The 27,678-nt window shown below is 43.4% G+C and overlaps 2 protein-coding genes across 20 annotated transcripts in view; one reads left to right on the top strand and one right to left on the bottom strand.

Moving 5' to 3' along the window:
* ptk2.S (protein tyrosine kinase 2 S homeolog) overlaps nt 1-5,035 on the top strand; it is a 182,990-nt gene extending 177,955 nt beyond the window's left edge. For 11 of the 19 annotated variants that reach the window (XM_041567141.1, XM_041567142.1, XM_041567138.1 and 8 more), the window contains 4 exons: nt 1,334-1,342; nt 2,348-2,503; nt 3,458-3,538; nt 3,828-4,877. In XM_041567141.1, the coding sequence (XP_041423075.1) occupies nt 1,334-1,342; nt 2,348-2,503; nt 3,458-3,538; nt 3,828-4,034 (453 nt within the window). In that variant the 3' untranslated portion in view covers nt 4,035-4,877. 19 annotated transcript variants of the gene reach the window in all.
* Nucleotides 5,036-10,723: 5,688 nt separating this feature from the next.
* chrac1.S (chromatin accessibility complex subunit 1 S homeolog) lies at nt 10,724-13,095 on the bottom strand. Its single transcript, XM_018223984.2, has 3 exons — nt 12,931-13,095; nt 11,841-11,967; nt 10,724-11,045 (listed from the first exon to the last, which is right to left on the bottom strand). The coding sequence occupies exons 1-3, from the start codon at nt 13,051-13,053 to the stop codon at nt 10,867-10,869; spliced, it is 429 nt and encodes a 142-aa protein (XP_018079473.1). The 5' UTR covers nt 13,054-13,095; the 3' UTR covers nt 10,724-10,866.
* Between the last annotated feature and the right edge of the window lie 14,583 nt (nt 13,096-27,678).

Genomic DNA, 27,678 nt, shown 5'->3' with positions numbered 1-27,678 from the left:
ATCTCTTCCTGTTACAGTTAGAGCTGCAGTATTTCTGGTCAGGTGATCTCTTCCTGTTACAGTTAGAGCTGCAGTATTTCTGGTCAGGTGATCTCTTCCTGTTACAGCTGCAGTATGTCTGGTCAGGTGATCTCTTCCTGTTACAGCTGCAGTATTTCTGGTCAGGTGATCTCTTCCTGTTACAGCTGCAGTATTTCTGGTCAGGTGATCTCTTCCTGTTACAGCTGCAGTATTTCTGGTCAGGTGATCTCTTCCTGTTACAGCTGCAGTATTTCTGGTCAGGTGATCTCTTCCTGTTACAGTTAGAGCTGCAGTATTTCTGGTCAGGTGATCTCTTCCTGTTACAGCTGCAGTATGTCTGGTCAGGTGATCTCTTCCTGTTACAGTTAGAGCTGCAGTATTTCTGGTCAGGTGATCTCTTCCTGTTACAGTTAGAGCTGCAGTATTTCTGGTCAGGTGATCTCTGAGGCAGCACACAGACCATCACAAAATGGGGGTTCAAGGCAAGAGATGTAAAAGAACAGAATTTACTTAAATATATATTCCAGTTTGATAAGATTCTTTAATATGCCACTTAATATGATGTAAAAATCTGTTGCTTAAGTGTTCATTTTGCTGGTATAGTTTTCCTTTAATGGGATTTAATTAGCAGTAGTATTGAACCAATCATCTCCTGGTTGTAGAAGTACTGTAACCCCTGCCATCATAGGAATGTTTAGTAGTGTGATCCTGTTCCCTCTGGTTCTTTGTGGGCAGAACAGGTGTCCCTATTGCAGGCGCGTGAAGCCCGCCCCCGAGGAACAAACGTGCAACAATAAGCTAATTACAGACTTCAGCACCTTCAGCTGCATTTTCTTTGTTGGTGTGATCTGGGCTTGGGGCCAGTGTCCTGCTCTGATAGGCTGTTTGATAGGTATCCCCAGTATTCTGATAAGCCAATCCACAGGGGAGTGGGGTAGGAGTATTGAACATATTGGGTGCTGCTGTTTCAGGGGTCACACAGTACTGGTATTGGCTCCTCTGCTCTACCTCATGCAACTCTATGGTACTTCTGCTTGTTGATTCCCCTGCATGTGCCCCACCTGTAGCATGAGGTTAGTAGTCGCTCTGTGCACCATCATTTGACCCTCCACCCTAATATGACAGTCTTAATCTGCAACCCCCAGCATCTATTGGCTGACAGGAGTCTGGGAGTTGTAGTTCAGTCCCAAAACCAATCTCTGCTTTGCATTTATTTTCTATTAAATTTCTTTCTCCTGCATTTATTAATAGTTTTTCCCTTTTTTTTCTTTGCTTTGGTTACTTTTCTTAACCTCCCTCTGCTCGCAACTAGCCATGGCGGGTAAGCACTACAACTGTGTGTGTGTGTGTCTGTCTCTGTGTCCGTGTAGTGTCTTCTCCTGCATGTTCTTACAGCTGCAGCCTTGGTACCACTTACACCCACTGAGAAATTCTCATCCAATCAGGCCCCTAACTTACTGGCTTGTAGGGGGGGGTGAATCACATGACTCGGGGCACTTTTGCTGTTGTATTTCTTTGCATAGAGATTAGCAGTTTTACTCCGCTTTATGGGGCTTTTGGCTCAGCAGAGCTCAGGCTCTAGTTACACTCCTGTATTTATACAAGTTGGGGGGAGGCTTTAGTGGGTCTCTTTTGGGCAGTTTCTCAGCTGTTCTTTATATGGAGGGAGGAATCTGTGACAGTGATGTGGATATAAAGCTGAGCAGAGCGAGTGGCATGTGTTGCCTCCCCTTCCGTCTCTGCAATTCCTCTGCTTTCCTCCCTGTAGCGACCGGGCCCTCGATCCCCTGTGATTGGGGTCAGACATGAATACAAAGGAGGACATACTCATTCTATATGTGTGGCCCCTCATGCACCCCCTATACATTCAGCCTCTGGGCCAATCAGTGAGTAGGAAATGTCCCGTCCTGATTATTATGGGTAAATTTGTATCAACACCTTTATACCACAATTGTGCTTCCAACTCTGGCCCAATATGAATTGTGTTTGGCCAATGTTGGGCGGCTGCTTGGATGAGACTTCCCATTTCACTGCACTTCTGTGGGGGTGACAGACAGACAGACTGCTCTCTAGATCAGGAGCACATGGGCTGTTGGACTCTCCATTACCCCATAGATACCCTGTGCCCCCTATTTCTGCTTCTGTCTCCCCTATAAATAAATCTGTCTAAGCATTACTGGGACCCCCATGAGCTTCTATACGACCCCCCCCCAGCTGAATGTTCTCTCTGCAATGAGCCAATACCTGAATAAATGGCTCTCCCCAATTTCTACCTCTTTATGCACAAAATGTTCTCTCTCTGATTCCTCTTATTTTGCCTTTTAAGATTCAACCCCAGGAAATCAGCCCCCCGCCAACTGCCAACCTGGACCGAACCAATGACAAAGTCTACGAAAATGTGACGGGTCTTGTTAAAGCTGTGATAGAAATGTCTAGTAGGATCCAGCCGGCTGCCCCCGAGGAATATGTTCCCATGGTCAAGGTAAGTGCCCTTCTGCCCTGTAATATCTGTGCCTGGAGGCAGCTGCATAGGTAGGTAGGGGGGCGGAACTACCGGGGGAGCAGGGGGTGCAAGCGGGCCAGGGCCCGCACCCCCTCAGGGCCCCCCGGCAGTCCGCGCGCCGTTTTGCGACACATATTCCTGCCCAGTTCCGGGTGTACAGAGGGGGGCGGGGGGCCCGGCGGCGCGTCCTGCTCTAGGGCCCGCCCCCCTCTAGTTCCATTTCTGGTAGGTAGGAATGTGCATATGTAGGTAGGAATGTGCGTAGGTAGGTAGGACTGTGCGTAGGTAGGTAGGTAGGAAGGAATGTGCATAGTTAGTAATGTAGGTAGGTAGGAATGTGCGTAGGTAGGCAGGAATGTGCGTGGTTAGTAATGTGCGTAGGTGGGTTGGACTGTGCGTAGGTAGGTAGGTAGGAATGTGCGTAGGTAGGTAGGTAGGAATGTGCGTAGGTAGGTAGGTAGGAATGTGCATAGTTAGTAAGGTAGGTAGGTAGGAATGTGTGTAGGTAGTTAGGAATGTGCGTAGTTAGTAATGTGCGTATGTAGCTAGGAATGTTCGTAGGTAGGTAGGAATGTGCGTAGGTAAGTAGGAATGTGCGTAGGTAGGTAGGAATGTGCGTAGGTAGGTAGGTAGGAATGTAGGTAGATACACATAGAAGTTGAGGTTCACTTACTCATGTTCAACTTTTTACCCAAGTAAATGTACCTGAGTGACTCCGGGAGGGGAAAATTCTCCATCAGAAGGGGCGGAATTGCTCCTAAATGTGTAATTGGCTCATTCCCAGGATCAGTTTGTTTCTATTTGTCACTTGCTTGAAATGCATCCCGCCCTTTCCTGAAGCCGCCCACTCTATCTGCCCTCTCTATCTGCCAGTACAGCCGCTAGTCTGTGTATATAAAGGGGTCGGAAGTGACGTGTGTTTTATTCCTGCAGGGGGTGGGGCTGGCGCTGCGGACGTTATTGGCGACTGTAGATGAAACCATTCCTGTTCTTCCCGCCAGTTCACACAGAGAGGTGAGTCCATTACGTCCTTTTCTTTTCATTTAGCTGCGGCCATATTGCATGGGGCAGTTTTTCACTACAGATGCCCCACAAGGACAATTACAGGGGCACCGTATGAGCAAGTTGCTTGTGGAGTGGAGCATTTTAGATAATAACAGGTCTAGTAACCCATAGCAACCAATCAGCCAATGGTATTTACTGGTCAGCTGTTTGAAAGACAGGTCTGTGGGATTGGTTGTGCCGTTGCTAGGCAACAGTGATGCTGCCCTATGCACTAACGTTTCTCGTGATTGTGCCGCAGATTGAGATGGCGCAGAAGCTGCTGAATTCAGACCTGGCCGAGCTGATCAATAAGATGAAGTTGGCGCAGCAGTACGTCATGACCAGTTTGCAGCAGGAATACAAGAAGCACATGCTGACGGCCGCACACGCTTTAGCTGTCGACGCCAAGAACTTGCTGGATGTTATAGACCAGTCCCGACTGAGACTCATCAGCCACTCGCATTAAACCCCTGTCCTGTTTGTGTCAACTCAAGTTTCCCTTTGGGATTACATCAAGCCTTCCACCAGCAATCCTCTGCTTCCCCAGCGGGGCCCGGGGCCACTATTGCAGTTGTGCCTATGGGACTGACTTAGTGACAACTCCATAGCAACGGAGAGAATGAGCCCGCCCAGTAGCATGGGACGGCAAATCCAACATGGCGGACAGAGGCTGCTCATAGTGCGGTGGACGGGAACGGGATTTCCCGTAAAAACCAGGAGCAGCAACGTGTGGCTAATACTCGGCAGCTGTGGCAACTGGAACCTTTCGTTCTCTTCATGTCACTCACCGGATTTACCCACAATACACCGGGCTCTCGTCTCCCGCCACAGACGCTGATCAGTGATTCGTTAACTTTTACCTTCTTCTTTCACTTCCGTGCGGATGGACAGACGCATTTCATTGGAGCAACCGCAAATTTTTTGTTTTTATTTTTCACCCAAATAAAATGTTTTTTTTCTTTTATTTTTGTAAATGTGCTACTGGCGCTGAATCGCTGCTTAAAGTCTCTGCACAGACATTTCCAAAGCCATTAATTGTTTTTAATTAATTTATAAAGAAGTCTCACGCTCATGACTAACATTTTTACTCACGTCCCTCATTGGCCAACGCTACGACCAGGAACTTCCACTTCCTCTTCCTGTTTTTTATCTGCATTATTATTATTATTATCATCCAAATAAATTATCAGATCGTTTTGTTTAACATGAACCTCCTGTTGGTTTGCCAGGGGGCTATAAATTATTCTCAGGAAGAATAGAATGGACTTGTACATAAACTTTACCTATTAAACAGGTGTGTGACCTGCAACATCGACTCTTTCTCTTACTGTCATTTATTTTATTATTGAGTCGAGGAGCCGGCGGATCTGAATCAACTGCTGTAAAAATCACTTTACTTGTTGTTTCTTTTACTTTGTCATGTCTGACCTTCATCATTCCTCAACTAAGATAAACTGATTCATACAATTTATGGGATCTCTCTGTACAGACTATGAGCAAACTTAGGGACTGTTCCTGCTGAATTGTGCTTAATACAGGGAATACCTATGCTGCCATAGTTTTATGGGATCTCTCTGTACAGACTATGAGCAAATTTAGGGACTGTTCCTGCTGAATTGTGCTTAGTACAGGGAATACCTATGCTGCCATAGTTTTATGGGATCTCTCTGTACAGACTATGAGCAAACTTAGGGGCTGTTCCTGCTGAATTGTGCTTAGTACAGGGAATACCTATGCTGCCATAGTTTTATGGGATCTCTCTGTACAGACTATGAGCAAATTTAGGGACTGTTCCTGCTGAATTGTGCTTAGTACAGGGGATACCTATGCTGCCATAGTTTTATGGGATCTCTCTGTACAGACTATGAGCAAATTTAGGGGACTGTTCCTGCTGAATTGTGCTTAGTACAGAGGAATACCTATGCTGCCATAGTTTTATGGGATCTCTCTGTACAGACTATGAGCAAACTTAGGGACTGTTCCTGCTGAATTGTGTTTAGTACAGGGGAATACCTATGCTGCCATAGTTTTATGGGATCTCTCTGTACAGACTATGAGCAAATTTAGGGGACTGTTCCTGCTGAATTGTGCTTAGTACAGAGGAATACCTATGCTGCCATAGTTTTATGGGATCTCTCTGTACAGACTATGAGCAAACTTAGGGACTGTTCCTGCTGAATTGTGTTTAGTACAGGGGAATACCTATGCTGCCATAGTTTTATGGGATCTCTCTGTACAGACTATGAGCAAACTTAGGGACTGTTCCTGCTGAATTGTGCTTAGTACAGGGAATACCTATGCTGGTAGTTTTATGGTGACCCTGATTTTCCCACATCTCATGCCCAAACCAAGGGTCTCAATATGAAGTTGCTCCTCCCTTTGCTGCAATAACAGCTCCATCTCTTCTGGGAAGGTTCCCACTAGATGTTCTAGATCTAGATGATTGTTGCTGGGAGTTGCTTCCATAAAGACACAAGAGTATTAGTGAGGTTGGACACTGATGGGGATCAGACCTGACAGTTGGGGTTCCAGTTCATCTCTGAAAGATCTTTGCACTCAGCAATCCTGTTTGTGTGAATAATGTGGAGGTTTCTGTACCAATACAAATGTTTTTGTTTAATTTTATTATTTTTTTCAAAGCCTTGTGGCGCCATCTACTGGTAGGAGATGATTGAGCTACAACAGATGAGTAACCAGATGACATTTCAGCCAACTGTCAGCTTGTAGTAAGTCTCCTGCCTCAGTGCCGCCCCCCGACAGTTGTAAAACATCTCTCTCAGCCTTTTTACATGAAATTGTTTGTTAAAGTTTAGGGATTCCCAGAGGCTGGGGCAGAATGACTCTACAGTGACCCCTGCAGTTGGAATGAGGAAACTGATGAGTTTGTGGGGTGCTGCCTATTTGGGAGCCACAACAACGGAAATGTAGGGTAAGAGGTTTGGCTTCATTTCACATTATTGTTCCCCACAAGCAACAAGGTTTTTCTGCACTGGAGGGGGGGGGCTACATTTCCCAAAAACACAGTCTCCTAATTATTGCAGGTCAGTAAGTGTCTCATCTGCTGTATGATCCGCTCTGTCTCTCAGATCCCACACACACAGGCAGATCTTGTCCAACCCAGACAGGTCACATGTTCTGAGCAGCCAATGTCCCATAGAGTAACTGCGCTACATATAGACTGGCGATACATCGGGAGCCTGTTTCACCCCAGGGAAACGCACTTAAAGAAAGAGACATTCCATCTACAGCCCAAATATTTACTTTATTAACTTAAAGGGATCCTGTCATCGGAAAACATGTTTTTTTCAAAACACATCAGTTAATAGTGCTACTCCAGCAGAATTCTGCACTGAAATCCATTTCTCAAAAGAGCAAACAGATTTTTTTATATTTAATTTTGAAATCTGACATGGGGCTAGACATTTTGTCAATTTCCCAGCTGCCCCTGGTCATGTGACTTGTGCCTGCACTTTAGGAGAGAAATGCTTTCTGGCAGGCTGCTGTTTTTCCTTCTCAATGTAACTGAATATGTCTCAGTGGGACCTGGATTTTACTATTGAGTGTTGTTCTTAGATCTACCAGGCAGCTGTTATCTTGTGTTAGGGAGCTGCTATCTGGGTGATATCACTCCAACTTGCAGTACAGCAGTAAAGAGTGACTGAAGTTATCAGAGCACAAGTCACATGACTTGGGGCAGCTGGGAAATTGACAAAATGTCTAGCCCCCAATCTCCCTGAACTGCCTCCTGCCAGCTACAATGTAAATCGCCAGCGGGATGGCACTCGGAGCGCTTAGTTTTCCGAAGTTTCCTTGTTAGGCAACTTTGGAAAAAGGAAGCCCTCCGAGTGCCATCCCGCTGGCGATTTACATTGTAGCTGGCAGCAGGCAGTTCAGGGAGATTAGTCGCCCGAAGAAGAGGAGATTTGTTGCTGGGCAACTAATCTCCCTGAATCTGAGTGTCTCTGCCCTTAGGCACTTTATATAAACAGCCCATGTTCTCTGGACACCTGAATGCTGATAATTAAAGCTTCATTAATGATGTTAATGAGCAGCCCTGATATTCCAACACATCCCACTGCCCCCGACAGCCTCAAGCAGCTTAAAAATGACTTTACCCTGAGGATTCCATGGGGTCTCCCCAAATTCAGGTCTCTGATGCCCCTTTAGGGTTCAAGCATACGGGCAGACACCCTCTTCCACGGGGCTATTTTTGTGCACAACAACCTCGCACAATGGGCGCACTCACGCAAACACCCGTTTCATTTGCGAAAATTGATTCACAATATGAATTCACAAAAACCGGAAAGTTCTTGGGGGGGGAAGTCAAGCTGCACCACGGGGGGTAAAATTAGGGTTCCCACCTTTGCTGGTCTCTAAACCTGAACAATAGGGTTGGGGCAGATAGCATGGGGGGGGGTAGAGCAGTGATCTTGGGGTGGGCATGATGACATCAGAGGCACAATGATGTCATAGAGTTATTATACTGGGTCAGGGTTATTACATCACTTATATGCAAATGGCTGGATTTCTGTCCAGTTTTCACAATGTTTTAAATGGGACAGAAAGTTTTGAACAGACAGACCTTTGACAAACTGAGACGTCCAGTTGATGCTCACACGGCTGGAAACCCCACCTCTATTTATTCTGCCCGATGAGTAAGACCAATCCTTTAACTACAGCTATGGGATCTATTATACATGTAACCCATTTTTGGCCACCCCCCCTGGTAGTACATCACATAATTGTTACCGATGCAGGTCCTGAGTCCCCTTTGCTAAGTGAAAGGTGCTGGGAAACTCCTCTCTGGCAGTGTCTCCACCTAATGGGGTCGCGGAATACATCTGAGGATAGTCCCATTAGGAAACAAATCAATCACACAATTTATTATATAAAAATATAAACTTTATACAAAGAAGTGCAATTTTAAAGGGGAAGTAAACTAACATTATACACATAAATGAATTCAAAGCATGACCCATTACCCTAGGAACCTGTAGCAGTCCAGTCCTGGTAATTCCCTGCCAGGAAAAGTCCCACAACTCCATTTCGGCAGCCCAAGAGTCTCCATCCCTTGTCCCCAAAAGAGTTCCAGTCCTTGGTAGCGCTACCTGCCCAAATACCTTTCCCGATTGAAAGTATTGGCTCCCACGTGGCAGGCACACAAACAGGCGATCGCTGGATCCTCATCCTTTCCTACCCCTTCCCTCAGGTAACACTCACCCCAAAGGAGTCACACAGACGGGTAGTCTCACACAGAGCTGACAGACATCCACAGCCATGATCTCTTTATAGGCTCCAGACTCTCCCAGTCGAGCACACAAGGCTTGAATCCTTTGAGTATTTGCTCCCAACACTGTCTATAGCGTGAGCTCTCCTGACATCCATTGCTGAACTGCAGCTCTCAACACTCTCCATAGTGTAAACTCCAAACCCTCCTTGCAGGGCCGGGTCAAGGTAGTTTGACACCCTAGGCAATGGTTCCAATCAGCGCCCCCCCCCCTACATTAGCATTTCATACCTTACCATTATGTTTTTTAATAAAAGAAAAAGCAGTATTGAATGAAAGTTTTAAATGTATATAAATATGTAATATTTAGAAACAAAATGCACCATAAAAGAAAAACATCATGAGCCCAAGCCCCCCCATCTGTACCTGTGTCAGCCCAGCAAGCGACTTCAATGGGAAAGTACTGGTGGTCGTTGGCAACTGCTCAAAGTGCCCAGGGGCCCAGCCAGTAGGACAGAGCAGACAAGTGCCCAGCCCTGAGTTACTGCTCCTCCCTGTAGTCGCGCACATGTTGCACTTCATTAGTGTGGCCCCCCTGCTGTCAATGAGCTGCCAACTACAGAGCACAGGTGGCTACATCTTCTTCCAGTGACAGCACTTCCTTTCCTTATTGGTCACAGAATTTCAAGTCCCGGTAAAGCTGCATGGTGATTGGATGAGCTGGAGGGGAAATTCAAATCTCAGCTATCCAATCCCTCAGCAGCTCAACCGGGACTTAAACTCTGTGACCAATAAGGGAAAGGAATAGACAGACGATACCTCCCCGTGCTCCCGCCCTGCCTTCCCAAAGTTTGCAGCTGTCAGAAAGCAGGGGGGCCTAGCTAATCAAGTAAGTGCGTCATGGCCAGGCCCCCCTACAACTCTCCCCCCTGTTGGCGGCCTGACTGCACATTGCAGGGTAATATCAACCTCCAATTCATTCCTATACACAACCTGCTGGGACACAAATACAGGAAGTGAAGCTGAAATTGTGTCGACGTCACAAACCACTGGATCCTGTTTTGGGTTTAAAAAAAAGAAGACGATGAAATGGGCCAATGTCGCAGCTCCGCTGTGTGTTTGGGTCAGTACTTCTGACTTTTCACCCCCAGTAACCCCACCAGGATTTAGCCTGATAATAGAAATACACTGACACTCAAGGCAACTTTAATGTGGGGTTACCCCTTGCTGTTTTATTTGGTGTGAACGTGCCAGTGTACTTTATATATATATATTCTATTACATATTGGAGGTTACCGAACTTCTAACATTGTGCACCAGGCGTTGTCACAGCAGAAAGATTCAGGAGTCTGCTCTGTCTCACCTTCTACCAGGCGCCCATTGTATAAATGGCATTCTGGGGCAGGGTTAGTTCTCCTTTAAGGCAGAACAAGTACAAACATCAGATCGTTATGGGTTGGTCGGTTCCCACAGATCCCAATCAACCACCATCAATTGTTCCCCCCACAACAGAATCCCAGACTTTACTTGTATCATTGACTGTGACCCCACATGTAAGTGTATCTGATATGGGGGGGGGTTGTGTTTATTCCAGGTCATGAATAGGTTTATGGAGGGACCCCAAGTGTTTACACTCCATTCTGGGCTTCCTGCATCGGCACTGACAGCAAAGCGGGGGGGCAAATCAATATGGCGTCACTTTTGTTTTATCAATTTGCACCGGGGGGGGAGGGGCAGGAGAGAAATGTCCCTCTGGTGCAACAATAGGGGGCATTGGGCAAGTACCTGTTAAAGGGTCTTCTGACTCCCCCTAGTTCCTGGAGCGAGGGGGTGGCCATGCTGCTCAGCTGTAACTACACCCCATTGTCCCCAGTAATAGAGCAGAATGCAGGGGGGCTCCAAACACTCTCCCCTCACATCACACGGGATTCTCTGTTGGAAAATGTTTTATTATGGAACATTCTCCCCCAGGGAGGAGCAAAGGGCAACTTGTCTCTATAAAAATACAAAAATAACTTTTAGTCGTCAAACAATGACAGAATAGAAAAATACACAGTCCAGCTACATATCCCTAATCATCCTCCTGCTCCTCCCCCGCCTCTTCTTCTTCATCATCATCTTCCTCCTCCTCTTCATCATCATCTTCTTCCTCCTCCTCCTCCTCAGAGTCTTCCTCATCAGTGTCCCTTTCCTGCTCTGCTTTCAACATTTCCAGGTACTCACTGGCCAGAATTTTCTTGGGCAAAATGTCTGCAACGAGAAGCAACACGGGACCTGAGCACTGGCCAATCCCATCACCCTCTCCCCAGACACTCCCAAAACCCTCTCCCCAGGCACCCCCATCACCCTCTCCCCGGGCACCCCCATCACCCTCTCTCCGGGCACCCCCATCACCCTCTCCCCAGACACTCCCATCACCCTCTCCCCGGGCACCCCCATCACCCTCTCCCCGGGCACCCCCATCACCCTCTCCCCGGGCACCCCCATCACCCTCTCCCCGGGCACCCCCATCACCCTCTCCCCGGGCCAGGCCCGGACTGGCAATCTATGGGTTCTGCCAAATGCCAGAGGGGCTGCTATAAGGTCCCATAGAAAGTCAGTATTTAATTGGCTGGTGGGAGCTGTTTGGGCCTCTGTGTGGGCTGATTGGGTCTCTGTGTACCTGAAATGCCAGGGCCTATTTTAATTCTCAGTCCAGACCTGCTCCGGGCACCCCCATCACCCTCTCTCCCCAGGCACTCCCATCACCCTCTCTCCCCAGGCACTCCCATCACCCTCTCTCCCCAGGCACTCCCATCACCCTCTCTCCCCAGGCACTCCCATCACCTCTCTCCAGGCTCCCATCAGCCCTTGCAGCAGAACTCTATTGTGAGGAAAGAGGTGAGAGTAAGAAATATGGGCTCAGTCAATATTTGGGGGTTCATGGATTTTCATGAGATAAAAACTTGCTCTGATTAGCTAAACAGGTAAGTGCCGATCTAGGGAGTTGTACTGGGGGGGACACAGATACATCACTGGGGGGGGCACAGACACATGAGAACGTACCAGAGAGGAACTGGAAGGTGTCGGACTCCTCGGCGGCGCTGGACAAGTCGGTGTAGGTGAGGGTGTTGGTGAGTTTGCCGGTGCCGTGTTTATAGGAGTGAGAGGCGAGAAACTGAACAAAAAGCTCCTGTGAGTAAAAGTCAGACATTGAGTAGAAGTGGAATATTCAAGGATACGGCCCCACCCCACAAATTGGACTCCACCCTCCCTGCATTGTCTCTAGTTACTTCCCCCCCCAAATATCCATCCTCAATGTCACAGTGGCCCCATCTCTACTCTCACCCCCCATTCTCTGTTCTGCCTATTGCACCTTATTGATATATCACTGCCCCAGAAGCTCCTCCCCCAGTCAATTGTCCAATCACATTGTAGCTCAGTGGAACAGACTCTGGTGTCAGTGGAACAGTCATGTGACCCTGTAACTGAACCCTCAATATCCCCTCCCCTGGGGCCCATTCATTCATGGGTTTATTATTATTATTATTATATTTTATAGCCCAGAGGCCCATAAACTCCAATGGAAGAAAAAAAAATGCAGCGCATCAAAACTATTTAGACACCCATAGACTTTGATGCATTTTGGCAAATTTTCAGTGAAGTGAAACAGGTGACATCGGCCAATTATTAGGGACTGGATCCTCTGACGTCACTACTGGTCCTGAGCCTCCTGCACAAGTGCCTGACACCTCCCACATCTCATAAATGTCTCACTGGCTCCCCCTTTGTCTGGAGAATGGACTCTCCCAGCACTAAGATCAGGTCACGTGCCCATCACTAACAGCTGCTGAGGATCTGCATTGGGCTTTTCTACAGACACAGGAAGTGTGGGTTGTACCAATGGCACAGGGGCCCCTGGAAGATGCCACAGACACTGTACTTGGAATGGACTGAAGCTGACAATGAGCAGCGGTGGCAGGAAGTCCAGTGTTTAAGGAATTTGGATCCCCCCGACACATTTAGTTGTACCAGTGTTTCCGGGTGACACCGGATCCTTCTCTAAACTGAAACTGCCCCTATTTCCATACAAACCTCCCCAAGCTTCGTCTCAATACCGACCACTGTTCCCCGGACCCCATGATCTCTCTCTCACCGTGGCCTTAGCCGTGACCATCAGCGCGTCCTGATTAATGTTGGACACATCGGGCGAGCTCTTCATAATCAGTCGGATCCGGGACAGAGGCAGCGACACCAACCGGCTCTCCTGGGCCGCCATCTTTCTGATCCACTCCGCGGCTGCGCGACTTGTGTGCCATGGGAATAAAAACTACAAGTCCCGTCGTGCCCCGCGCTCTTACTCTCGCGGGACTTCAGGCTGGCGGGAGATGCAGTGAACAGTCTCTCAGCAGTGAGTGCTCAGTCAGCTCACAGGGGAGACACAATCCCGGGGTGTGACACATAGGGAGGTCCGTGTCTAATAAAATACTCGCTGTTTCTGGGGGTTTCTTACTCTTTTGTACGTTTTGAAGAAGAATCGAATTCAGACGTGACTGAAACAAAATAAGACCAGAATGACAGGGGGCGTGGCTTTCTTACATGTGGGACCTGTTATACAGAATGCTCAGGGTGTGGGGGGTTCTGGATAACAGATGTGTCAGTAATTGGGAGGGTGGTACTTATAAGGTGGACAAACACGTGACAGACAGACAGCAGCTTATTGGCCCGTGTGTGGGACCCTCCTGCTTCCCCGATCGATATCCGGCCGAAAGTCTGAAGAGGTAAAAATCCCGTCAGATCTGAGACTGAATCTGTTCAGTGATTCTCCCGCAATCCAACCGCCCGTTTTGATCGTACAGCCCACGATTGGATCAGCTGATATCACTCACCTCAAGTTGGGCAAATTGGGGAGAGATCCACTTGTCTGACCAAATCATTCACCAAACGAGCGCATCTCTATATGTCTGTGTCTGGCCAACTTAAGTCTACCAGAAAATCATATAAACATGAAATAAACCCAATAGGCTGGTTTTGCTTCCAATAAGGATTAATTATATCTTAGTTGGGATAAAGTACAAGTTACTGTTTTATTATTTCATAGTAATACAAAGCGCTGATGGCATAACACACTGCACGGCTCGGTGTCTCAGGCTGGTCGCTGGATCTCGTGATACTTCGGTAAGTCGCCCAAAGATTCCATAGTAAAAGTAAATGACTCCCATTCAGAGCGCAGACCAATTCACGCCGAAGACACCTGTTGTAATATCAATACGGCTTTATTTCTACAGACAGTGAGATACAGACAGTGAGACAAAGACAGTGAGATACAGACAGTGTGATACAGACAGTGAAATACAGACACTGATACAGACAGTGTGATACAGACAGTGAGATACAGACAGCGAGATACAGACAGCGAGATACAGACAGCGTGATACAGACAGCGTGATACAGACAGCGAGATACAGACAGCGTGATACAGACAGCGAGATACAGACAGTGTGATACAGACATTGTGATACAGACAGTGAGATACAGACAGCGAGATACAGACAGCGAGATACAGACAGGAACAGACAGGGATAAAGCTGATAAACAGGAAACAGACAGTAACGACATGAATACAGACAGGATAAGACAGAGATACAGACGTGATACGACCGAGATACAGCAGGATACAACATGTACACATGAGATCAACAGAGTACAACTAACAACATACAACAGATAAGAACGGAACAGGAGTCTGGATAACTGAGTACAGACATGATAAAATGGACACACGTGAATGAGATAACAGTGGATAAAATTGAAGCATGTGAACAAATAAAACAGTGAAACAGACGTGATACACGTGGATAATGAGAAAAAAGAAAGCATGATACAATACAAATAGAACACAGTGTGATACAACACTGAATACAACAGTGTAAAAGACACTTCAGAAGCAATACAGACGGTGGATACAGTAGAACGTGGATAGACAGGTACAGACAGTATCAGACAGGAGATAACAGGGATAAGACAGAAATAACAGGGATAAGAGGAGATACAGACTGAAAACGTGACAGACAGTAAACAGACATTGATAAGACAGAATACAGACTGGATACAGAGGATACAAGTGATACAGACACTGTATACAACAGACAGAGGTAACACGTAATACAACAGGAACAACATTATAACATGAATAACATGTGATACAGACGTATCAACATGATACAGACATTGATACAGACATAGAACAGACATGTGATACAACGCGTCGGGTCAGAAAAGATAAACGTGATAGACAGGATACAGACATGGATACAGACAGTATACAGACTGGATACAGCAGTGATACAACAGAAAAGCGGAAAAACGTGTACAACATAATACAGACGTTATCCGACAGTGAGATAAACAGTGAAAGACATGAGATCAGAGATACAGACAGTGATAGACAGGACAGATGAATACAGACATGATACAGACAGTGTACAGAAAGTGAGAAACAGACACGAGATACGACAGCTGAGATAAGACAGCGTGATACAGACAGGTGATAAAACGAGATACAGACAGGGATACGCAGGAGATAAGACAGTGGATACAGACAGGAAGAATACAGACAGGAGAACAGACAGTGAGATACAGAGAAGCATAGATCAGCTGATACAGACAGGATAAGACAGGAACGTGATACAACAGTTATACAGACATGGAAGATACAACGTGAGATACGACAGAGATACAACGGACGGATACAGACAGCGTGATAAACAGCGAGATACAGACAGTGTGATACAGACAGTGTGATACAGAAGGTACAGACATAGGATAAGATCATGAACAGACAGTGAGATCAGACAGTAGATACAGAACTGTGATACAGTGAGATTAAACAGTGTGATAACAGGAAGACATAGATCAACTTTCAGGATAACATGAAAACAGTTGATACGGACGTGTGAACAGCAGTGTACAGACAGTGATAACAGACAGTGAGATAAATTAAGACAGTGAGATACAACGAGCATAGATACACGTGATACAGACATGAACAGACATGGAAACAACACGTATGCACGGAACGTAGAAGTAAACGCGATACCGCGTATAAGACAGAGATAGAAATGAGATACCAGAGATAACAGACACTGTGATACAGGAAAAACTATAAGAAAGACAGTGAGATACAACTGTAAGAAGGGACAGTAATATCACAGTGTGATACAGACGGTGATACAAGGAGATAAACAGTGGATAAACATACGTGGTAAATGTATACGACAGTGTGATAAGACATTGATACAGACAGTGAGATACAGCAGTGTATACAGAGCAGGTGAGGAATAGACAGGAATACAGCTGTGATACAGACATGATACAGACATGGTACAGCAGTGAGTCGACGTAAAAGACGTACGTGGATAAAATGAGTAGACACTGATAGCAGCAGGGAACACATTGATACAGACAGTGTGATACAGTATAAGAAAGGAGATCCTGGATACAGACATACAGAAGAAACACGAGACAGTTGATCAGACATGTGAACGATACTAAGGTGTGATACTGTACAGACGCGTGAAGACAGTGTGATACATGAATATAAAAGTTGATAAGACAGTGAGATACAGACAGTGTGATAAGACAGTGAGATACAGAATGAAACAGTGGATACAGACAGTGAAAACAGACATGATAAACAGTGTGATAAGACAGTGAGATACAGACACTGCGATGATACAATGACAGCGGAGATACAGACAGTGGATACAGACAGGTGATACAGACAGGAGATACAGACATGAGATACAGCACGTGATACAGACAGTGAGATACAGACAGTGTGATACAGACAGTGAGAATAACAGTGGATAAGACAGGAGATACAGACAGGAGATACAGACACTGTGATACAGACAGGAGATACAGACAGGTGATACAGAGGGAATACAACAGTGAGATACAGACATTGGATACAGACAGGAAGAATTGATACAGTGAGATAAACAGGTGATACAGACATTGATACAGACAGTGAGATACAGACACTGTGATACAGACAGTGAGATACAGACAGTGAGATAAACATGATACAGACAGTGAGATACAGACAGTGAGATACAGACACTGTGATACAGTGAGATAAACAGTGTGATAAAGACAGTGAGATACAGACAGTGAGATACAGACAGTGAGATACAGACACTGTGATACAGACAGTGAGATACAGACAGTGAGATACAGACACTGTGATACAGACAGTGAGATACAGACAGTGGATACAGACAGTGAGATACAGACAGTGGATACAGACAGTGTGATACAGTGAGATATAAACAGTGTGATAAGACAGTGAGATACAGACAGTGTGATACAGACACTGTGATACAGTGACAGTGAATAAACAGTGTGATACAGACAGTGAGATACAGACAGTGAGATACAGACAGTGTGATACAGACAGTGAGATACAGACAGTGAGATACAGACAGTGAGATACAGACAGTGAGATACAGACAGTGAGATACAGACAGTGTGATACAGACAGTGTGATACAGACAGTGAGATACAGACAGTGAGATACAGACAGTGAGATACAGACAGTGAGATACAGACAGTGTGATACAGACAGTGAGATACAGACAGTGTGATACAGTGAGATACAGACAGTGTGATACAGACAGTGAGATACAGACAGTGAGATACAGACACTGTGATACAGACAGTGAGATACAGACAGTGAGATACAGACAGTGAGATACAGGACAGATGTGATACAGTGAGATATAAACAGTGAGATACAGACAGTGAGATACAGACAGTGAGATACAGACAGTGAGATACAGACAGTGTGATACAGACAGTGAGATACAGACAGTGAGATACAGACACAGTTGTAGATACAGACAGTGAAGAATACAGACTGAGATGAGATAGCAGATACAGACAGTGAGATACAGACAGTGTGATACAGACAGTGAGATACAGACAGTGAGATACAGACAGTGAGATACAGACAGTGAGATACAGACAGGAGATACAGACAGCGAGATACAGACGGTGAGATACAGACAGTGAGATACAGACAGTGTGATACAGACAGTGAGATACAGACACGTGAGATACAGACGGTGAGATACAGACAGTGAGATACAGACATTGATACAGACAGTGTGATACAGTGAGATATAACAGTGTGATACAGACAGTGTGATACAGACACTGTGATACAGACAGGTGGATACAGACGTGAGATACAGACAGTGAGATACAGACATTGATACAGACAGTGAGATACAGACAGTGAGATACAGACATTGATACAGACAGTGAGATACAGACACTGTGATACAGACAGTGTGATACAGACACTGTGATACAGACAGTGAGATACAGACAATGAGATACAGACAGTGTGATACAGACAGGTGAGATACAGACAGTGAGATACAGACACTGTGATACAGACAGTTGAGATACAGACAATGTGATACAGACAGTGAGATACAGACAGTGAGATACAGACAGTGAGATACAGTGAGATATAAACAGTGTGATAAAGACAGTGAGATACAGACACTGTGATACAGACAGCTGTGATAACAGTGAGATATAAACAGTGTGATACAGACACTGTGATACAGACGGTGAGATACAGACAGTGAGATACAGACACTGTGATACAGACAGTGAGATACAGACAGTGTGATACAGACAGTGAGATATAAACAGTGTTATACAGACAGTGAGATACAGACAGTGTGTGTGCAGAACAGTCCAATCGTATATAGAAATAAAGCCGCATTGATATTACAACAGGCGTCATCAATGTGAATTGGTCTGCGCTCCGAATGTGTGTCATTTAATTTTACTATTTTATTAATATAGAGAAAAAGGAAATCATCTGGATTATTTAATTATTATAATGAAGTCTATGGGACACGGCCTTTCCGTAATTTGGAGCTTTCTGGAAAACGGGTTTCCGGATAATGGATCCCACATATCTGTACCAAACAGGAAAGACTAGTAGAGCTATGAGAGGTGTGGGGCTATAGTAAACTGCACCTTTCACCACAGGCAGTGAAAATCAAAATTCATGCGTGTTTCCAATCTACACATTGGCGTATACTAAGGACCATCTCCTGGACCACCTTGGGAGGATTGTGTGATAATTATTGATGGGCGAATTTCCCACCAAATTCGTGAAACTGAAAAATTCACAAAACACAAATTTTGACACCGGCGTCAATTTGGCACACATTAAAGTCAATGGGCGGGTTTAATTGTCACCAGCGTCAATAAATGTTTTTGCTGCCGCTGAAAATTTGCCAGTGAATTTTATTGAGTTTATTCGCCACCAGCAAAATCGCAAATTCGCCTAGCAAATAATTTACCTATCACTAATAATAATGATAACAAAATGTACATGATATAAGGGTTATATTCTTTATTATCTAATTGAAAAAAATATCCCAAAAGAAAGGAGCTGCGAAGAAGAGTTCAGATTTGACAAAGCCCTCGTGGCGAAATGTACATCAGGCGTTTGAGCTCCGGTGAAGCACAAATTGTTTTATACAAGAAAACGGGAAATGGAATTGTTCTAAGGGTGGTGGTTGGCTCAATATGGTGAACTTTGTGGCTATATTTTAATGGGTGAATTTAATGCGCCAAAACAAACTTTGTTAAGTAGGCGTGCTCACTAACTGTGAGGATACGAGAACCTTGTTTGGTGACGCTAATGGGGTTATTTAGTAAACTCCAAATGCAAAAATCACAAAAACAATTGTGATTTTTTAAAATAAAATCTGACTTTTAAAAAAATCACAATTTTTTGGAATTTATTAAACCCCGAGGATGGAAAAATCTGAATCTGAAAATCCGGCATCTCAGACATGTCGAGGTTTCATATAAGTCAATGGGAGAAGTCCCAATGATTGTTTGATGTGCGCTGGGTTTCGTGCAATACCCCGAAGTTTTCGGGTGAAAAATTTGTGAAAATCGGATGAAAAATTTGTGAAAATGTAGTAGAAAATATTAAGATAAATTCGGACTTTGATAAATATCCCCCTATGTATTCACTGAGAGGAAGTAGTGACAGGAAACCTGGTTTATTACGCCGTATTTTTCTACGACTTTAGAACAATTGTATGATTGAACTTTACGCATCTTTTGTATTTCCCCATATAACCACAGTTGCTCAACCAACACCGCCGAACCAATATTTTCCCCATTCAATTTACTACAAAAGACAATTTCTTTTTGAGGGTTGAGAGGTCTGATGTAAGAATGGGTGGGGCCAGTGGGTAATTGCTACACCCTGAGTATCCCGAATACCTTGTACCCGATCGATATACATCAAGTGTTTTTAATTGTTTTTAACTTAATACATTTTGCCCTCATGAACCATTTTTAAAAGAGCTATTAAGGGGCAGATTTATCAAGGGTTGAATTTCGAAGTCAAAAATACTTCGAAATTCGACCATCGAATTTAAATACTTCAATTTCGAATATCAAATTTGGGTATCCTGTGGTCGAAGGATTTCAGCGATCGAACGATTTTTCTTCGACTTCAAAAAAAACGTAGAAAACTGCTCCATAGGCTAACATAGCACTTCGGCAGGTTTAATTTGGCGAAGTATTGAAGTCAAAGTTTTTTTAAAGAGACAGTACTTTGAGTATCGAATGGTCGAATAATCAAACTATTTTACTTCGTATCGAATTCAAAGTCGAAGTCATAGTATCCTATTCGATGGTCGAAGTATCCAAAAAATTACTTTGAATTTCACATTTTTTTAATTACAAAATTCCCTCGAATTCACTTGATAAATCTGCCCCTAAATGTTATGTTTTATTCTAGTCCTTATACTATTTTTGCACCAGTAGACTGAGAACTGCCTATTACAGACTTGGCACTTTTGTCTTAATGAATTAGTATAATTGATGAATAAACCACCAAAACTAGTATCTTTCGCACAAGAAAGAAAGAGAAATAGAGATAAATAACAACAGTCTCTCATTTTTTCAAACGACACTTTGGGGCCCATTTACTTGGCTCGAGTGAAGGAATTGAATAAAAAAAAACTTTGAATTTTGAAAGATTTTTTTGGCTACTTCAACCATCGATTGGCTACTTCGACCTTCGACTTTGAATCGAACGATTCAAACTAAAAAACGTTTGAATATTCGATAATCGAAGTACTGTCTCTTTAAAAAAAACTTCGACCCCCTACTTCACCAGCTAAAACCTACCGAGGTGCAATGTTAGCCTATGGGGAAGGTCCCCATAGGCTTTGTAATGTTTTTTTGGTCGAAGAAAAATCGTTCGATCGGTGGATTAAAATCCTTCGAATAGAAAATCTTTCGATTTTTCGTTCGATCGAACTATTTGCGGTAAATCCTTCGACTTCAATATTCGAAGTCGAAGAATTTACATTCGGCAGTCGAATATCGAGGGTTAATTAACCCTCGATATTCAACCCTATGTAAATCTGCCCCTTTATTTATTGAAAGTCACAATGAATTTTACATAACAATGAATTGATCACTCGAATCAGTGTTTTCTCTTTTTCCACACCTACCGATCTTGTTTCACAAATTTTGGGATGGTGAGACGATAACTTGGCAGTTCCTTTCTTTTGGGATATTTTTCTCAATTGTGTATATAGAGTCGTCAGCACATCCTTAATAGATTGGACTCATCAGCAGTACTGGTGCCTTGTTAGGAGGTGCAGATACACACAAACAAATTGCAACAATTCTTTATTATATATATATATATATATATATATACAGTAAATACAGTATAGAGTGAATAAAGTACCCCCTCCTGTAAAATATAAGGATATTATGTTACTAGGGATGCACCGAATTCGGGATTCGGTTTGGGATTTGGCCAGGATTCGGCCTTTTCCAGCAGGATTCGGATTCGGCCGAATCCTTCTGCCTGGCCGAACCAAATTCTAATTTGTATATGCAAATTAGGAGCGGGGAGGGAAATCGTGTCACAAAACAAGGACGTCTAAGGTGTTTTTTCCTTCCCACCCCTAATTTGCATATGCAAACTCGGATTCGGTTTGGTATTCGGCCAAATCTCTCACAAAGGATTCGGCGGTTCGGGCGAATCCAAAATAGTGGATTCGGTGCATCCCTATAAGTTACAGAGGAGTTTCATGACCATTTATTATAATAGACAAGTTTCAGTGAGTCATGTGACAGAAATGACATCACTACTCACCGTTTATAACTGATGACATCAGAACTCACCGTTTATAAGGATATAATTTAGCGATATTCATGGCTTTTGTGTATTATATTGTATATATTGATGGGTCATCACACTGAGTAATTTGTGAATATAGGCTCTTTTATTTGTACAGCATCTTATCTAATGTTTCAGTCCCACCTGGGGACCTTTTTCAAGGATATTGTGCCCTTCCTGTGAAACAACTTAAATACATGACATCATCAGTCCATATAAAGTCCATTAGTGTGAAAAACCAAATCCTCTCCTCCATTTAAGCAACAAGTGTCATATAGTTTTTGCACCACTCGGTGTCAGTATTGTGCTGTGTCGCATGTTTATAACAATTTTTCAATGAAAAAAAGAAACTTTGTTTTGGCAAGAAAACAATAAAGAAACATTAAAATAATGTTACTTACAGAGTCATAAGTTACTCACATCACATTCAGACAGATATTACGTACAGGATGGTTATTGTTTATCGTGTTATTGTTTATCATGAAAATCTAGGAACCTTAGGTCAAAATACAATTAAGTTGTATTTAACCCCCCGGGTGTGTGTCAGGTTCTGCTGGGATTCGAACCAGGGACCTTTGAGTTACTCTGTAACATACATTTACCCTCCTGCTTAGGATCCTAGAGAGGAATCTAGACCTTTGCTTTGCTCTATGTACTCTGTAGTGTGATGGTCCTGTGTCTGACATCTGATATGAGACAAACCTTTATATCTTGAGGGGAACTGCTTCTATATTAAAGGATAAATAAACCTTTAAATTAAGTGAATGGTAAAATTGATGAGGGGGCTATTCTAAGCACTTTTGCAAATTACATTCATTATTTATTCTTTTTTAATTCCAAGATATTAAAGGGATACTGTCATGGGAAAACACATCAGTTAATAGTGCTGCTCCAGCAGAATTCTGCACTGAAATCCATTTTTCAAAAGAGCAAACTGATTTTGTTATATTCAATTTTGAAATCTGACATATTGTCAATTTCCCAGCTGCCTCCAGTCATGTGACTTTTGCTCTGATAAACTTCAATCACTCTTTACTGCTGTACTGCAAGTTGGAGTGATATCACCCCCTCCCTTTCCCCCCAGCAGCCAAACAACAGAACAATGGGAAGGTAACCAGATAACAGCTCCCTAACACATGATAACAGCTACCTGGTAGATCTAATACACTCATTAGTAAAATCCAGGTCCCACTGAGAGACATTCAGTTACATTAAGTAGGAGAAATAACAGCCTGCCAGAAAGTAATTCCATCCTAAAGTGTAGGCACAAGTCACATGACTGGGGCAGCTGGGAAACTGACAATATGTCTAGCCCCATGTCAGATTTCAAAATTGAATATAAAAAAATCTGTTTGCTCTTTTGAGAAATGGATTTCAGTGCAGAATTCTGCTGGAGCAGCACTATTAACTGATTCATTTTGGAAAAAACATGTTTTTCCATGACAGTATCCCTTTAAGGAATACATGTACTGTTAATATGAATGAATTTTGTTACAACAGCGCCACCTGCTGGTCAGTTTCCCACCAGTCTGACCAGCAAGTAGTCAAGGAAGTTGTCAGGAGAAAGAAAGAGGCTGATGTTCTTCTGCTTAGGAATAAAATTAGAAACCTTTCTCTTTCTTTCTCCTGACAACTTCCTTCACATTAAAAAAAGAATCCAAAAGGGAAAGACAGTAGACCAGAAAAAAATGGTGTAAAATCCAGGAAAATGTAAAATGAGGGAAATGTATTATACGGAATATATCCAGTAGGTGGGACCACAAAACAACGATGTAAAATGAGGCAAAACTTGAAATCAGGGGATGTAAAATTGAGTTTTCACTGTATTAAAAAAAAATCCTTCTTAAAGGGGAAATACAATTTATAGTTGGTGGGGGAGACGTCAGACCTGTCAGATAATCAGGATGGGGTTAAAGGGGTGGTTTGCTTTTAATATTTTATAGAACTGCTAATTGTAAGTAACTTTTTTGTTGGCCTTCATTTCTTTTATTTTATAGTATTATTTGCCTTCTCCTTCTGAATCTTTCCAGCTTTCAAATGGGGGGTCACTGACCCCATCTAAAAACAAATACTCTGTAAGGCTACAAATGTATTGTTATTGTTACTTTTTATTCCTCATCTTTCTATTCAGGCCTCTCCTATTCATATTCCAGTCTCCTATTCAAATCAATGCATGGTTGCTAGGGGAATTGTGACCCTAGCAACCAGATGGAGGAAATTGCAAACTGAAGAGCTGCTGAATAAAAAGCTAAATAACTCAAAAACCGCAAATAATAAAAAATGAAAACCAGTTGCAAATTGTCTCAGAATATCTCCATTTAAATAACTTTTTTCTTATGCTCAGGCACATATTCTTCTGTATGGTCTGAAACATCAGTGCTGAACACCTGAGCATTCCTGCTGTGAGACAGGGGTCTGACATTATATATTATATTATAATAACTATATAGATTGTCAATAACTTTCCTCTGTGACATTTAGGGGCAGATTTACTAAGGTTCGAGTGAATTTTCGAAGTACAAAATTTTTTTGGATACTTCGACCATCGAATAGGATGCTATGACTTCGAACTTACTTCGACTTCGATTCGAAGTAAAAATCGTTCGAATATTGACCATTCAATAATCGAGTACTGTCTCTTTAAAAAAACTTCGACTTCGATACTTCGCCCAATTAAACCTGCCGAATTGCTATGTTAGCCTATGGGGACCTTCTACAAACTTTTTCTAAGTCTTTACACATCAAATAAAAATCGTTCGATCGTACGCTAAAATCGTTCGATTCGAACGATTTAATCGTTTCGATTGAACGATTTTTATTCGATCGTAGGATTGCCAAATTCGGTGAAAAAACTTCGAATCCGATAGTGGAAGTTTTTCAATTCGATGGTCGAATTTCGAAGTTTTTTTGAACTTCGAAATTCGACCCTTGATAAATCTGCCCCTTAACATCCCTACAGTGAGATCAGTTGACCACTAGGGGTCAGTAGTGCTGCGCAGCTGTGGATTGTGTATGAGACGCTTCACAAGTTGTATGAGATGTGAGGCTTGGGCTCGGCTGTGGTACACAAGGGGTTAGTTGGATTTACTGCACAGTGAGGAAATTCATGTTTTTAACCACATGAAATAGATATTACTCTGCCCCACTAACATTCTGTCTCCCTGCATGAAAGAGGAAGGTGCAGGGAGTCGGCTTTGCAGGGGAATCTGAAATATCTGTGTCACAATAGATAATGTTTGTATATGCAAATGTATCATTCCAAACATAAGGTTTCCACATTGTCTCCCATGTCCACAGGAATAAATGTGCCCCCTGCTGCGAATGATAAGGATATTAGAAGTCACTGAGGGGTTGTTCTGTGACCATATAAAGGCACAAGGCTGCAGGCTGAGTTATACAGGGAACTCTGAGTATCACTCATGTATTATAAGGGATAATGTACCCCCTACTGTAAATGATAAGGATATTAGAAGTCACTGAGGGGTTGTTCTGTGACCATATAAAGGCACAAGGCTGCAGGCTGAGTTATACAGGGAACTCTGAGTATCACTCATGTATTATAAGGGATAATGTACCCCCTACTGTAAATGATAAGGATATTAGAAGTCACTGAGGGGTTGTTCTGTGACCATATAAAGACACAAGGCTGCAGGCTGAGTTATACAGGGAACTCTGAGTATCACTCATGTATTATAAGGGATAATTTACCCCCTACTGTAAATGATAAGGATATTAGAAGTCACTGAGGGGTTGTTCTGTGACCATATAAAGGCACAAGGCTGCAGGCTGAGTTATACAGGGAACTCTGAGTATCACTCATGTATTATAAGGGATAATGTACCCCCTACTGTAAATGATAAGGATATTAGAAGTCACTGAGGGGTTTCATGACAATATAAAAGGCCAAATATACGAGGCCGAAGGCCGAGTGTTTTTATACAGGTCATGGAACTCCGAGGTAACTTCTAATATCCTCATATATTTTGCAAGTAGGGTACTTTATTTATTATAATATACAAGTTTCAGTGAGTCATGTGACAGAAATGACATCACTAGTCACTGTTTATAAGGATATAATTTACACGATATTCATGGCTCTTGTGTATTATAAGGATATGTCACTGATGTCGCTAAGCTCTTCCATTACAGGTTATTTATAAGGCTTGTGTATTACGTGTGTTTGTCTTTATATGTGACACGTATGTTGTTCTAGACATACTCAATAGAAATGACAGTGTTCTCTCTGTATCAACTCATCGGCTTCTTCAGACATGTTGCTGCAATGCAGTGTGTGACCCCCAGTATTGTAGAGTCTGGATGGAGGGGCTGCTATAAAGTACTGCTGAGACACTGCCGGGGTACAGCTTGTCCCTGAACCCCAAGGACTTTAGTAAAGGCACCTGCGGGTTGTTGTTGCTTTTTCTAAAGGAAATAATGTGGCATCTCCCCCCAATAAATAGGGAGAAAATAAATGTTCTGGGCATATAAACTACACCCTATACTGGAACAATATGGCAGCTTCTATCTATATATATAAATAGAAATATAGAACAAATGAAATGTAATCGTCCTCCCAGACTGCCCTGTGACTGGGATAGGGGTTGCTGGGAGTTGTAGTAGAATAAGAGCAATAATACCGCAGGCTGGAGACCCTTTGTGTTCACCATAGAAGCAGCAATGCTTTGATTTTAGGAACATTAGACCCTCTTGAGAAATCCATAGTAAATCCCAATCCTTTGCTCCTCTTTCTGAATGAGCCTTATTTTCTGCCTCTCCAGGCGCAAAGGCTCCCGTATAACGTTTCATTCCTTTTCTATAAAGCAGTTATTTTGTGAGAAACCGTTGGGACAGAAACGACTTTTCAGAAATCTACTTTTAGTATTTCCATTTCTTTCTCTGTTTCCAGCAAAAAACAAGTAAAGTTTAGCGCAGCCATTCGCCTGTTTAATAAAGGAAATAGACAATGAGTGAAATAAGGACTTTTCTTCTGTGCACTGGTATAAATGGGAAAGTTCCACTGCGGGAGAACTGGGCTTATTATTGAAGATTCATTTAGGCTTATTATTGGGGTACAGGGGAGGAAGGTGCTGCAAGCGTTCAGTAGTTTGGGGGAGAGAGCAGAGACGTGAGCAGTGAGAGCTGGATTGTAGCAGCGCCTATAAAAGAGCAGCAGTCACAATCCCACGCACTGGAAAAATAACATCTGATTTAATGATATATTTGTGCAGTCGGACACAATCCCTGCCACATTCTGGGAGAAACAAGGAGCAGCTTTTATCCTTTTAGTTGTTGTAAATTAGTTATCAACCTCCCCAGGCAGCAGTGCTGTAAATCCAAATGAGCAGGTTTTTCAGTGTCTAAGACCCTCAGTGTTGGACTGGGACACAAGGGGCCCACCCAAAAACCTTACACCAGGGGCCACTCTCAGTACTATTATTCTTCCTCTCCTCACTCAACCTCTATTCTCCTAGTCTCTTTTCTTTACATACTATAGTCTATTATTCCATCTATTTCTGTTCTCATAGAAATGTCCATGAAATAGGCCAAATATTTTGAAGCAAGAGGGTCACTGACTAATGGGCCCACCGGGAGTTTTCCTGGTATCCCTGTGGGCCAGTCTGACCCCGAAGACCACTAAGTATAAAGCAA

The sequence above is a fragment of the Xenopus laevis genome, chromosome 6S, assembly GCF_017654675.1.
Source record: "Xenopus laevis strain J_2021 chromosome 6S, Xenopus_laevis_v10.1, whole genome shotgun sequence".
NCBI lineage: Eukaryota > Metazoa > Chordata > Amphibia > Anura > Pipidae > Xenopus > Xenopus laevis.
This window is presented reverse-complemented; position numbering and strand designations above follow the sequence as displayed.